Source organism: Pelobates fuscus, chromosome 11 (genome assembly GCF_036172605.1).
Source record: "Pelobates fuscus isolate aPelFus1 chromosome 11, aPelFus1.pri, whole genome shotgun sequence".
NCBI lineage: Eukaryota > Metazoa > Chordata > Amphibia > Anura > Pelobatidae > Pelobates > Pelobates fuscus.
Genome location: NC_086327.1, coordinates 81,872,703 through 81,886,639, shown reverse-complemented (window position 1 = coordinate 81,886,639; position 13,937 = coordinate 81,872,703). Strand labels below are relative to the sequence as shown.

Sequence of the window (13,937 nt, the reverse complement as noted above, 5' to 3'; positions counted from 1 at the left end):
TTCCATACGAATTTCTGGAAGTATGGAGGTCTCAGCGGTGTTTGCCCAGTCAAGTGTCCGATTTTAGTTCCAGACACTCGACGGCAAAACACCGCTGTTCGGTAGTTTAAGATGGCCGCCGCCACGTGTTTGTTTCCCGAATGGCGGCCACCCAGAGGACAAAGACCACACTGCACTGATTGCCAATTACCTGTTTGTAACATTGTTGCAAACGGTAATTGGAGGCACACTCATTCCTGGGTGGTCTGGTTGTTCGGTAGTTTCATTCCCTTGTTTTATTTGAATGATTCTACTAAACAACTAGAGGAATACAATTCTTTACATACATTTAACTGTCATTATACCCGGATACCATGCTTTCTATACATGTACATACACATTAAACCAGCCATATGACCAAATACACTTATTCTCATACATGTCGTGGGACAGCCCGGTACCAATCCGCTACAAATATGGGCTGAGAGGGGAGCAGCTTGGTGGTCCTCCCCTCCTTAGTGGTCCTCCCCTCCCCTCCCCTCTTAGTGGTCTTCCCTCCTTGTTGTGCCTCCTACCTATGTAGCGTGGCTGGGCGGCGCGGACCGTGGTACAGGAACTTCTGTTTTCTGTACCCGGCCGCCGGTGGACTGACAGAAAGTGCTCACTCCGTGTACACTTCCTGTCAGTCCGCCGGCAGCTGGGTACAGGAAACAGAAGCTCCTGTGCTGCGCTCAGCGTCGCCTAGCCACGGTACAATGAGTGACTGGCAGGAGGGAGCGCTGTGCACTTAAATCTGGCATCCCCGGGCCGGTGCGCCATAGGTGACTGCCCCGTAGTTAGACGTGGAGCAAAAAAGATTTGAACACTTTGAAAAAATACAGATCTCACAACCTGGCTGAAAAGGATGCTGATTTTGATAACCCTCTTAGAAAGAACTGCACTTAAGCAGGATTTTGAAGTTAGATGGAGCAAAAAGATTGAACACTTTGAAAAATACAGTTAACAGTTTTTTGCCCATCACAGAGTCATTCAATGCTCCTGACAGAGCCTTTTAATGTCCATTACAGAGCCTTTTAATGTCCCTAGCAGAGAATTTCAATGCCCCTGACAGTCTTACAATGCCCCTGACAGAGTATTTCAATGTCCCTACCTAACAGAGCTTTCTATGTCTCTACCTAACAGAGATTTATATGTCCCTACCTAACAGAGCCTTCTATCTATGACAATAACAGAGCTTTTACTATCATTCCTCTACCACGAGCTATAGAAAATGGCTGACGGCAGGGCTGGCTGGCTGACTGTTGGGTGGGCTTGCTGACGGCTGGATGGGCTGGCTGACTGCTGGGCAGGCTCTCTCACAGACGAGCTTAGTCTAAGTGGCTGGCTAGTGGCAGGGCGGGTGTTGCGGGCGGCACGGTCAGCGCTGGGGAGTGCTCTGACGGCAAGGTGGGTTAAGATCTCGCTCCCCCGATCTCTGCTGTTTCCGACCTTACAGGAACACCAGGTAGCGGCGGCCATCTTGGATGAGGAGGAAATGTAGCCCTGGCGAGCAGAAATTCACACCTCCAGGCATGCAATGGAGAGTACTGTTAAGGCCTGGCTGGCGGCAAAAACTTAGACAATGTACATGAACATAGACATAGTTGTGATCATTTAGTAGAACTGACATAGGTCCACTGACAGTGCCAGGGCCGTCTTTAATAGTGATTGGACCCTGGGCAAGCATTTGCTTGGGCCCCCTGGACCCTGCTGCCCTCCCACTCCCTGGCATGCAATCATGCCTTACACTCCAACCCAGTGGCGGAAATAATGCAGAGAAGCCCTGGTACAAGAAAGTTGTTTGGGCATCCCCCTCTAGCACAAGAGTGGCGAAAAGATACATCCCCATCTGTCATACAACTCCCACAATGCTATGCTAGCTGGGGATTTATACTTTGCCCATTCTTGTAGGGTTGTATTTGTGTGCAGTGTTTGTGCATTTGAATGTAAGCCTGTTTTTGTATAGAGTATATGTGTGCATGTAGAGGTGTATTTGTATGTACTATGCAGAGGTGTACTTGTGTGTAGTGTTTGCGTTTGAATGCAGTGGTGTGTGTTTGTATGTATGGTTGACTTTTAAATTCAGGTGTGCAACTGTGAGTTGGTGTATGCATATCATTTTGGCATTTTAATACTGGGTTTTGTTTGTATGTAATATTTGCCTTCAGGGTTGTTAAAGGATGTAGTGTTGTCTTCTAAACATTTTTGTATAGTATTGGTGTTTGAGTAAATGGTGTGTTTTATAAATAAATTTTGGAGTTTGAAATCAGGGGTGTGTTTGTCTGTAATGTTTGTGTTATCAGGGATGTGTTTGCATGTTGTTTTTGATTGCTGGGATGTATACACATACACAGTTACATACACATCAACACACATATAAACATACTGACACATGCACATACCTTGACACACAGATACACACACTGGCACATGCACACAAATTCTGATATGCACACTGGCAAATAAACACTCAGATACACACCGACACAGTTACACACTGGCACACACATACACACAGATACACACACTCTGACATACATGTGATAATTTTTATGTTTGCAGCAGGGCAGAAGCAACGAGTTGGAGGAGGCACAAAGCTTGTAAATGTTGATGCTGCTGTGGCAAGGCAAGCTGGTACTGTTATATGTAATGCACAAAAAAAAAAAAAATGAAAACATAAAATAAACACTGTGCTTAAATGCAACTGCAGCAATAATTAAACTCATCTAAACAGAAAAAAGCAGTGAGTGGGGGCACATAGTAGAAAGGCAGTGAGTGGGGGCACAGGGTAAAAACGCAGTGAGGGGGGAAGGCAGGAGCAGTGAGTGGGGGCACCGAGAAGCAGTAAGTTGGGGAAAGTGGGGGAAAGCAGGGCAGGGGCAGAGAGTGGGGGCATAGAGAACAGAAGAAGTGAGTGGGGGAAGGCAGGGCAGGGGCAGAGAGTGGGGGCACAGAGAAGAGAAGAAGTGAGTGGGGAAAGGCAGGGCAGGGGCAGAGAGAAGAGAAAAAGTGAGTGGGGAAGGCAGGGCAGGGCCAGAGAGTGGGGGCACAGAGAAGATAAGCAGTAAGTGGGGGCAAGAGAAGATAAGCAGTAAGTGGGGGAAATCAGGGCAGGGGCATTGAGTGGGGTGGTTTTTCTAAAAACTATCCTAGCTGCAGCCATTCACCCAGAAGGAGAGGATCAGGGACTGGATACACTTACCTTCAACTCAGCTTAGTGCTGGCTGAGGCTGATGGGAGTGAGAATGAGCAGCAGCTCATTCCTGCCTCTCCTCCCCATGCTGCTACCTGCTGCTGCCTCCTTCCTCTCGCGGTGCTCTCTTCTGAAGCTGGGAGGAAGTGATCGGCTGTCACTTCCTCCCAGCCAGCTAATACTACAGGGGCCCGGTCGGCTCTTAAAGGGCCATGGCACCCCACCGGGTCCCTGTTCAGAGATACCCATCGGGTGGCCCTAAATGCATGGGCCACCTGATAGGCCCCTCCAAATTGTTGTAGGCCCACAGGGCAGCTGCTTTGGGCCCCCCAGGAGTAACTGGGCCCAGGGCAGCTGCCCCTTTTGCCCTGTGTTAAAGACGGCCCTGGACAGTGCACACAAAGACGCTCTTACACCATTTAACTGTTTAAACAATACACACTAATAGTACACTAAGAAGCATTTACATGCATTGACAATGGTAGTAAATACAAAATCAAACAGCAACCAGTTTCTCTCAAGAAGCCAATCTTCCAAGGATGGTCTTGTCAAATATGCTGTGTGTGGATTAAATTCTTCTCTATGAGACGCACTGCAGTGATTACTGCACATGTACCATGCCTCCCATGGATAGAGATGATCTTCCATTGGTGGTGTAGAGTGAACCTTCTCAACACTGGATTGAAGGTAAGTAACCTCTTTCTTTTTAAGTTATTGAAGGAGGCAGTAATCTAAATACTCTTCACAACATTTCAGAAATATAAATACATGTATTTATCTAAGCCAGAGTGTTGCTTTAAACAGTAATTAAAAAATACAGATGGTATCATGAAAAGCATAATTATACACCTAAAACCTGTGTTAAATATAAAAACCATACAGAAAAAGTAATTAATCAAAGAAAATGAAGCTAACTTGACATCCTAAATGCCAGCACTATGTGTTTTTCCATTGTTTAACAGTACATAATTATCTAAGACTTTTGTAAATGAGCTTCATGAGTCCATGAAAGCCTTGAAACCAACATTAAATAACCAATAAAACATGGCAAGCTGTGCATAAAGAATGATTCAGGGTCAAAGCACTGTAAGTGGAGCAATTAACAATGAATGTTATGGAATGTCCATTCTATTTTCTTCACTTTTAGAACTTTACCCCAGAGTTTCTCTGTTTATATATAACAATGGCCTTGATTACATTCCAGCAGGTATGTTTTATCAGCAGTTTATTGGCTACTGAAACTGCACGGTCAGGATCAATGTTTTTCCTATTGAAGGTTTTCCAAGGCTGAAAAAAGTGGTTCGAATATTGAATCCAATTACATTAGATATATATAAGTTTTAGCAACTCAATCCGATTTAGCGGGCCCATAGCAACCATTACATTTACAGCTAACACCTATTGATAAATGCTTTTTTTACTATTTGTCCGTTGGCATCACTAGCAGAATTTTGGGGACGAGAAGCACATGGCAAGAAATGCTTCTCATAGGGAAGCAGTGTATCCAATAAATCACCTATGATCAGCATTTGATGACGTTCAACGTCGAATGTCAGATATCTGAATCAAACTGGGTCATTGCCACGGAAGTACCCTCTCTTAGCGGTTAGCACCACAGTCACTACAGGTGTATTTAGCCCTGCAGAGAAAACACTGTCAATGTTTTAGAGTGCAGGACTGAAACTAAAGGGCCAATGCCTCCAGACCACGTCATTGAGATAAAATGGTCTGCGTGCCTAAAGTGACCCTTTAGCCCTGCATGCATTTACACAGCTCCATACACTCACCTTTGCCAAAGATTTAAACACATTACAACAGGCCTCAAATCATCCCACTTTCCGCAGGACAATCACGATTTTTAGGTCATATCCCAACTTTGTTCCCAGATGTCCCTAAAAGTGTGTAGCGCTAGTCATGCAACCACGACACTAACCTGCCTCCCCTTTTCCCCCTCCCGCCAGTGTCGGCCAGTGTCCTGATTCACAGTTTGCTGATTGGGAGGCAGGTTACAAGCAGGTATGTACACATACACATATACGTACGGAATTGTCAAATATCAGTATATAACTGACATATAAAAACAGATCTGTATCAGGCTATATTTTATCAATATCTCCACTGGAACAGAACAGGGAAATCCCTAAATTCTCAACTGTTGGAAATCGTTGAGGATGTGGTTGGGAAACACCACTCTAGAAAAATAATAAACCTCTAGTACAGCGATTCCCAAACTGTGTGCCGCGGCACCCCAACCACCAGATATTTTCCCGGTGCTATAATAATAGCACCGGGAACTGTGCTCTCCCCTGCCGGCTCTGCAGGACCGGAGGGGAGATCAGAGATCTCGCTCACCGGCCCGCTAGCACTTTGCTGACAGCCGACAGGGGAGGGAGAGAGGACGCTCCGAGAGGAGAACCCGGGTTCTCCTCTTGCGAGCTCGGAGCATTGCAGCGGTTACCACGGCAATGCTCCAAATCTCGCGAGAGTGAACTCTAGCAGCTCCTGAGGCTGCTAGAGTTTACTGTCACCACCAGGACCACCAGGGCTTACCCACGGACCACCAGGGATTACAGGAAATGTCCCCCCTCCCAGGCAAAGGTAAGCAGGGAGGGGGATATCATTTTTATTTTTTATTTAAAAAAAAATAAAAGTAGAAATTTATTAATTTGACCTCCTACACCCACAGACCCCACAATAGATTCCCCATACACACACTATTACCCCCCCATACACACAATTACGCCCCCATACACACACACAGCCCCACATACACTAGCCCCATACACACAATTAACCCACATATACACAATTACCCCCCATACACACACACTGCCCCCATACACACACATTGCCCCCCCATACATACACATTGTACCCCTCACACAACCTGCCCCACACACACTGTACCCCTCACACACACACTGTACCCCTCATGCACAAACTACCCCACATACACTCACACAAACTACATCCTTCACAAACACAATGCACCCCTGTACATACACTGCACCCCTTACACACACATGCACACTGCACCCCTGTACATGCACACGCACCCCTCACACACACACGCAAGCTGCAACCCTCACACACACACTCCACCACTCACACACACATATTGCACCCCTCACACACACATATTGAACCCCCCACACACTACAGCAGAACCGGCAGCTATCCCGGCAGACCCCAGGTAAGTTTGACTACTTACCTTGGGAGGGCACTACGGCACTACTGGCACCATAACCACTACAACGTAATGTAGTGGTTATTGTGCCTGGATTGTTTCTTTAAATAATCCAGCAGTGCCACTCCCAAGATTAGGGGCCCAGTATATGCTGCAGCACTGTACATATACTTAAACTAGAAAATTGTTTTGAATTGGGGTGTCATGGAAAAATATTGAAATATTAAGGGTGCCTTAAACCTAAAAAGTTCTAGTACATAGTCTCCTAGGTAAACTGGAGACACATCCATGTGGACTAAGTAAGCTTGGGAATCTGGACACAATCCAAAATTCGAAGAGGTCACAAAAGTCCTAGGGACTCTTTGTCACACATCTTTTAAAGTTCCCAAATAATGTAATAAACACAAAAAATGGCAAATATTGAGTGCTACCATGATTAAAAAATAATTTGACCTTACTGATTTAAAATATTTGTTTTGAAAGGGTTTTATTCTATCAAGCAATGTTGACCTCAACATGATTCTAGAGAAGACAAAACCAATGTTTCAAGCAATGCTGCAGCTGTTTCTCTGGATGTATGTGTTAACTGTTGCTAAAAGCAGCCCTCGTGTCTTTCAGATAGCAAAAGTTTCAAAGCGCTGTAAATATATACTGTGCCAAACTTCCAGTTGCAGAGTCCCAGCAGCAGCCTCTGAAACCAGAGAACGCAGGGCTCTATAAGTAAGGAACTGACATTGAAAGACCCATTGTTATCCACTGCACCACTTGCGTTCCACCAGTGAATGTCCCCCTTTATTTAAATATAAAATGATCATGTTTCCTACAAAAAAAAAAAAACAACTGCTTTACTACTTTAACCCCTTAAGGACACATGACGTGTGTGACATGTCATGATTCCCTTTTATTCCAAAAGTTTGGTCCTTAAGGGGTTAAAACCAAATATTATATTAATAAATGGACTGCAAACTGCATATTGAAATAGTAAATGCAAAATTCGATCAAAATGATATCAGAATTTGTACATTTTTAACAATTAGCAAAACATTTCACTTGTAGGAGCAATTATAACTTGTATAATTTATGGACTTGCAGTAAGAAATGGTGAATGAAATCCAGTAAATCTCAAATTGCAAACAAAAGACAGTGATACATTTAACTATTTCTACTGATAAAAAAAAAAAAAAAAAAAAAAAAAGAATTGTAGAAAATAAAAACTTCCAGTTTCAAAAGCACACTTCCAGACATCATATAAAATAAAACAAATCATCTATTTAAGTCTGGAATCCACCCCCAGTGGTTGTCTGACAGCCACTGGTAGGTGTGGAAACAGCTACATTTTAAAGTAACACGATAGTCACCCAGACCACTTCAGCTCATTGAAGTGGCCTGGGTACAGTGTCCCAGTCCCACTTAGTCCTGCAGTGTAAATCATTGCAATTTTTGATAAACTGCAATGTTTACACTGCAGTTTCAAGACAGTCTCTAGTAGCTGTCTACCAGACAGCCGTTAGAGGCGCTTACTTGATTCACATGGAATTGAACTCAATAAAATGACACGCTTTAAATGAGGACATCCAGCATGTTGAAAATCACCAAAGGACAGAATTGATTCAATGCTTTCCTACAGTAAAAGCCATAATAAAAACAAGCACTCAAGGTGCTTCCAGGTTGCTAATGGACTCTTGGTCACCTAACTGACGCTGGACATCCAGCACTAGTAAAATCCCCATTGGGAGGGTCTAATGCCCTTGCGGCACTTGGAGGAAACGGAGCGCTGACCTAGCGCCACGGACAACGGTGCTAAAATCAAGTAAGTAACGAAAGGATTTTTTTAACATTTTAGTTCTGGAGGGGGAGAGGGGAATAAAGATTTGTGTATTGCTAACAATATAGGTATATAGATTTCCTTTAACAGTGTTTTTCTGCAGAGGCAGCATCTATGCCCCAAAATCACTGCAATAGGGTGATGTTTTTTTTTATGCTTAGACAGTCCGTTTAAGTTTTTTTTCTTCTAATTTTTATTTGTGTATTTCCACTTACAATACATATTTTTATAATTACTTACATCGTTATTGAAGACATGGGGAAAACACAGATTATTCTATGGTCTGCGTAGCTCAGGGGTAGGCAACCTTCGGATACATTTTGTATGCTCTAGTTCAAATGCGCCATAAGTACACAATGGTATTATGAGAATAAAAGGTAGCAGAGCAAACATATTTTTAGAACCTCACTGCAGTTTGACTAGAAATACCCCCCTTCTACTTACTGTACATAACCTTTGGAATCTAAACGCATGGTCTGTGGTCTTGTGCTCCATGTGGTAGAGATCAGTATCTGCATTCTTTAGCAGCTATTAGCTGGTAAAGACTAAGGCGGAAGGGATTATGTCATAGCAGAGCATCTTCTCTCTGGACTAGTGCATGCAAGAGAGGAAGGAACCTCTCTCCATTCTCCTGCTCCACATTGCTAGATCATAAGGAAAACATGGGACCAATGGCGAGGAACCTCCGGGACTCAGGCATGTTCAAAGTTTGCACCAACCAGTAACATCTCTGGGAACAACGAACGTGTATCATCTTACATATTGTGGATTATCATTGAAAGTTGAACTTTAACTTAGAATGAACACCATTTACATCATAGATAACAATATCTAAAGTGCTATATCCTATTTGCTCTCCTCCTTGACAATCACTCAGAAACAAAAAACAAGTTTAATCTGGTGCTCTTTGATAAGAGTTAATTATTTGATAACTGCCTGCTTTGATTGGAAGAAGAACATAGCCCTAATTAGTTTGCTAAAACAGCATCACCACAAATGAATACATTAAGTATACCTTTCTATACCAGTGGTATCCCTTGGTCGGGATCCAAAATGGATCCACATTCTATTTTCAATAGGTTAATACTGGTTTCAACAACCACAACGGTACTGGGCAACCTCAATAAAACATTTACTGCAGCAGTACTTTTAACCTCACTGCAATGGACAAATCTGCAGTTTGAGAGTGGGTCAACAAGCCATTGTTAATGTCTAATAAAGAAACACTGGTCTATATAATAAGAGAGAAAACATTAAATAAAAAAACATAAAGCACTGTTGCTCCACTCTCAAGTTTAGATTTTACTAACAATGCAGCATTATATTGTGGAATTAGGCAATTTATAGAAGGACCTCTTGTGTAAAATGCAACATGAGTGAGGCTATTACAGTAGAGGCATTTTAGCCATGTGTACATGTTCTTAGCAGAGATTAGTTTGACCAGCATGAGGATCACTTGGATGGAAGAGGACTAACAGAACCATGTTTGTCAAAAAGCACTTTAAACGTTGTCTATTTAAACAACAAACTGGGGTTCTACAGAGTAATGTACAAAAAAAAAATCAGGGGGAGAAGATTTAAATTGGGATGTGGGGTTGTGCTATAAAATTTCGAGCTTCTTGCAATCTGAAATGTGGTTTTCCATCTGTCTTGGGGACTTTATAGGAAACACTGGAGTTTATTCTCCGGTAGACGAGTTTGGTTGTATAAATATTATAAAGTTGATATTCCTTATATGGAAACTCCAAATAAATACACATGTTGAAATATTCTCTGAGCATCTCTGGGGTTTCTATTGTCATGGAACCCCACTGCTTCCAAAAATGATTTTGCACAAAATCTGGAGGAAACCTTCCATGATTGAGCTGGGAGCAGATTTCTTCCAAAATTTTCATTTAATTCAGCTCGGTCAATTTGAGATGCGAGATTCCGACATGGATGAATTTTATTTTTAATTTTCAAAAAGTGGGGATTCTCTTTTTGTTTGAATTTGAATATTTTATGGCATTTTTCTCGTGCCAATTTGGCATTTCAAAAGAAAATCGTGTTGCACACCTGCTTCCATTTTAACTGTCCGAAACCCATTATAAAAAGGAATAATTTCTGAATAATATTTTTTTAATCCTGGATCAGCGATCTACAACTATTTTATGCACATTACATAATTATTGAAGTTAAAGGAATATACTAAGAGAGCAAGTTCACTAGTTTGTGTGCAGTGTCACTTTAAATATATGTGCACATGATGATATCTCAACAGGTGTGGGGCATGTACGTGTCTGAGAAAGACAACAGAGAGACGCGCACTGTAATTTGTTCTATGAAGGTCATATTAAGTGATTATTACAGTAATTTTCAAATAATCTCAACGTTAATAAATTGATTTTATCCGCACAACTGAAGAAGAGTCTACAAGTTCAACAAAATGAATAGACGGTTATAGATGTGAGTATTCTGCGTGATAACATTTTAAAGGGGCCTCATAATGAGTTTACATCTGTTGGAACGTATAACTGTTTATTGAATAGAATTAATAGAAAATCTTGTAATTCCGTGCTTAAATGAGAGTGAAATAATAATACTTTCTTTTAAGAAAAAGTGGTGGTGATACCGGAGAAACTGACGGAAGCCAAGCACAGAGAAGTGGACACAGGTTTCTTCAGGAAGGAAGAGATTCTTTATTCGATTCACCGACCGGGGCTCAGAGGGACTTATGTCACCAAAATACAACAAGATCTGAGCCCAGAACTGACTGTGTAAATGCATGATATAGACATATAGCTCCTCCTATAGTTAACTCTACCCACATATATTCTTTACACAATCAGCTGAACAAAGCCTAACTTCCCTTACTTGTTAGACCACATGGCTCACCCAGAACAATGGAGGAGGGGGGAAGTGTTTTCAGTTTCTGCATTCCTGCATTTGCTCAATACGGTGTTGATTGTATCTTAGCTACGTGAAACTAACTAACTGATACAACATTTACACATATGCCACATGGCAATCTTGTCCTAGTAAATTTATTTTTACTGAGATTCCACCACAGTGGATCTCTCATTACAAAGTGGGGACATGGGAACTTCTTTTCATAATAGCATCTCTGAGAGAGTTTGCATAATTTTAGAGAACATTGGAGCTGTTTGTATTATGAGGACATTGGAATCCCCTATATAATTATACTGGGGTCACAGGCAGCGGGGGCAGATAGCGTCATTTAACACCAGAATAATGAGGACTGTAATACGAGGAAGGAAGGGTGCTCCATGAATCTATTCTATGATAAGAGGGCACTGAAATGAGAATTTGGGATGGGAATGCTGGCGTCACTAAATCCCTATTATAATGATGGCGTGTCGAGAATAACGACATGCGGTCATTTGCGTCCAGTTTATGAATAGGGAGATCCTATTGGAATTTCTAAATATGCATCAGTATAAGTCAAAAGATGGACAATTTGGCTAGTGTGTCAGAACAGAAGAAGAAAGGACAAGGAGAAGTAACAGAGGGTGGGGTGAAGCAGGGGGGTACACCCATCAAAATGAATAACCAAAAAATGTACTGAACCAAGATGTCACTCATTCACAGTGCATGTATCATACACAGCATCAGTCACAACATTCCACTTGCTAACATTCACTTACAAAGCAATGAAGGATCATAATCACACACTGTCTAACAGCAATGCCCAGAGTGAAAACATAAAGAATCATGCAGGCAGCCAGAGAGAGAAAAGCATATATTTATACCCAGGTAACACAAAATCATAGTTTAATATATAACTTTATAAAAACACAGAGAAGAGCAAATATGACAGCAATCAACCCCCCACACAACACAAACAATGACTTAAACATAAGAGGACAGGTGTACACTGGAGTTGCTTGATTTCATGAGAACTTTCTAAAGTTCTAACCAATTTTACACTTCATTAAGTGAATGTGATTTTTTTTAAAACTTTTTTTATATATATTTTAGCTCATAAATGTTTTGTCTTTATTTGAAAAAAAAAAAAATACAGGTAAAACCAAGTACCCTTTGTCTCTCTAGAATAGAACAAAATGAGACTATAGACAAAGCTTGCCCAGCTTATAAAAAGTAGTACATAGAAACATAGAAATTGTAGATGTAAGTGATCATCAGACATACAAATCAGATTTATATTTGTGCACAGTGAATATGAAAAACATTCACATACACAGTGAAAATACTTGTGCATAGACAGCTGCATAAGAGAGAAAGGTACTAACACAAATAGAGTAATACAGTCCCAGTCAAGCACATCACTGTGTAGTGTTTACTTAAAAGAACAATTCTGGAGCCTAGTTGGAACAGTCACCATGGAAACCAATTAAATGTTTAGAAACGCTGCACCAGCATTCACCATAAAGCCTAACCTATCAGTGATTGCCCGTAAAACACGCACAAAGGTACACAACGAATGATAGCCAAAATCTTAACCCTGATCTAATGCCTGTATCACTTCTGGTCCATTTATACATCTAACCGCACCTCCTAATGTCAATATGTGATGTAAGAACCTACATATTGCCCAGCTTGAAAAAAACTTCTTACATTTCCTGAGCTCAGCAAAAAGTCTACCATGAATCTTAAATCCTTTCAAATACAAAAGTTACCTTATGTAGCTGAATAAAAGAACTCCTGTAAATCGGATTTATAGTGGGAACATAACCCCCATCACACAGAGCTTAATGTTTATAAATAATCAATACATTCTCTTTAAACCACAGTGGGGTTTTTTTTCTTACTGTAAATGAAATCTTCATTCAGAATTCACCTTTTTAGTAAAAGTGTGGTGGGCACCCAAAGCTGTGTGTTGCATGTCCCTCACAGTTAAGGGTTAACTATATGATAATCATTGATCTGAGCACAGATAGACAGTGTGTTGATGGTTCTGTCCATCCCTCCTCTAACAGAATAGATCTCCATTACCTCTCCAGCTGACTAGGCACAAGGATAGCAGTATCAGAAAATCCATGGTCCTTCTAACTGCACACAGCACAGCAGCACCCTGCAGTGACTGAGAAAGACTGAGAGAGTAGACTGACTGACGTCAGGTGGGAGAGAGAGAGAGAGAGGGGGAGGGCGGGGGAGGGAGGGAGGGGGGGAGAGAGTTAAGAGGGAGGGAGGGATGCTGGATGTGGGAGAAAAAAAAACCTTGTAATCACTGAACAGCAGCTTCTTTTGCTAATATGGTTATTAACCCCCACCCTTTTTTTTTTTCTTTTAAAAGATGTAAATAAGTAATAATAGTGACAAGCAGACAGAGGGGGAAGAAGATGCAGGGGGAAGGGTGGGGTGAGTGGGAGCAGAAAGTGATGCTGAAGACAGGTAAAGAACTGGAGTGGATGGAGATACAATCAGTAGGTGATACAGTCAGTGGATGATACATTCAGTGGGCGTTACATTCTGTGGGCGTTACATTCTGTGGGCGATACATTCAGTGGGCGATACATTCAGTGGGTGATGCATTCAATGGCCGATACATTCAGTGGGTGATGCATTCAATGGCCGATACATTCAGTGGGCGTTACATTCAGTGGGCGATACATTCAGTGGGCGTTACATTCTGTGGGTGATACATTCAGTGGGCGTTACATTCAGTGGGCGATACATTCAGTGGGCGTTACATTCTGTGGGCGATACATTCAGTGGGCGATACATTCAGTGGGCGATACATTCAGTGGGCGTTA

At 42.0% G+C, this 13,937-nt stretch overlaps 1 protein-coding gene across 2 annotated transcripts in view; it reads right to left on the bottom strand.

Moving 5' to 3' along the window:
* MCAM (melanoma cell adhesion molecule) overlaps positions 1-13,297 on the bottom strand; it is a 117,209-nt gene extending 103,912 nt beyond the window's left edge. For both annotated transcript variants that reach the window (XM_063436715.1, XM_063436716.1), the window contains exon 1: positions 13,177-13,297. In XM_063436715.1, the coding sequence (XP_063292785.1) occupies positions 13,177-13,222 (46 nt within the window). In that variant the 5' untranslated portion in view covers positions 13,223-13,297. The remainder of the gene's footprint in view (positions 1-13,176) is intronic.
* Positions 13,298-13,937: the final 640 nt, after the last annotated feature.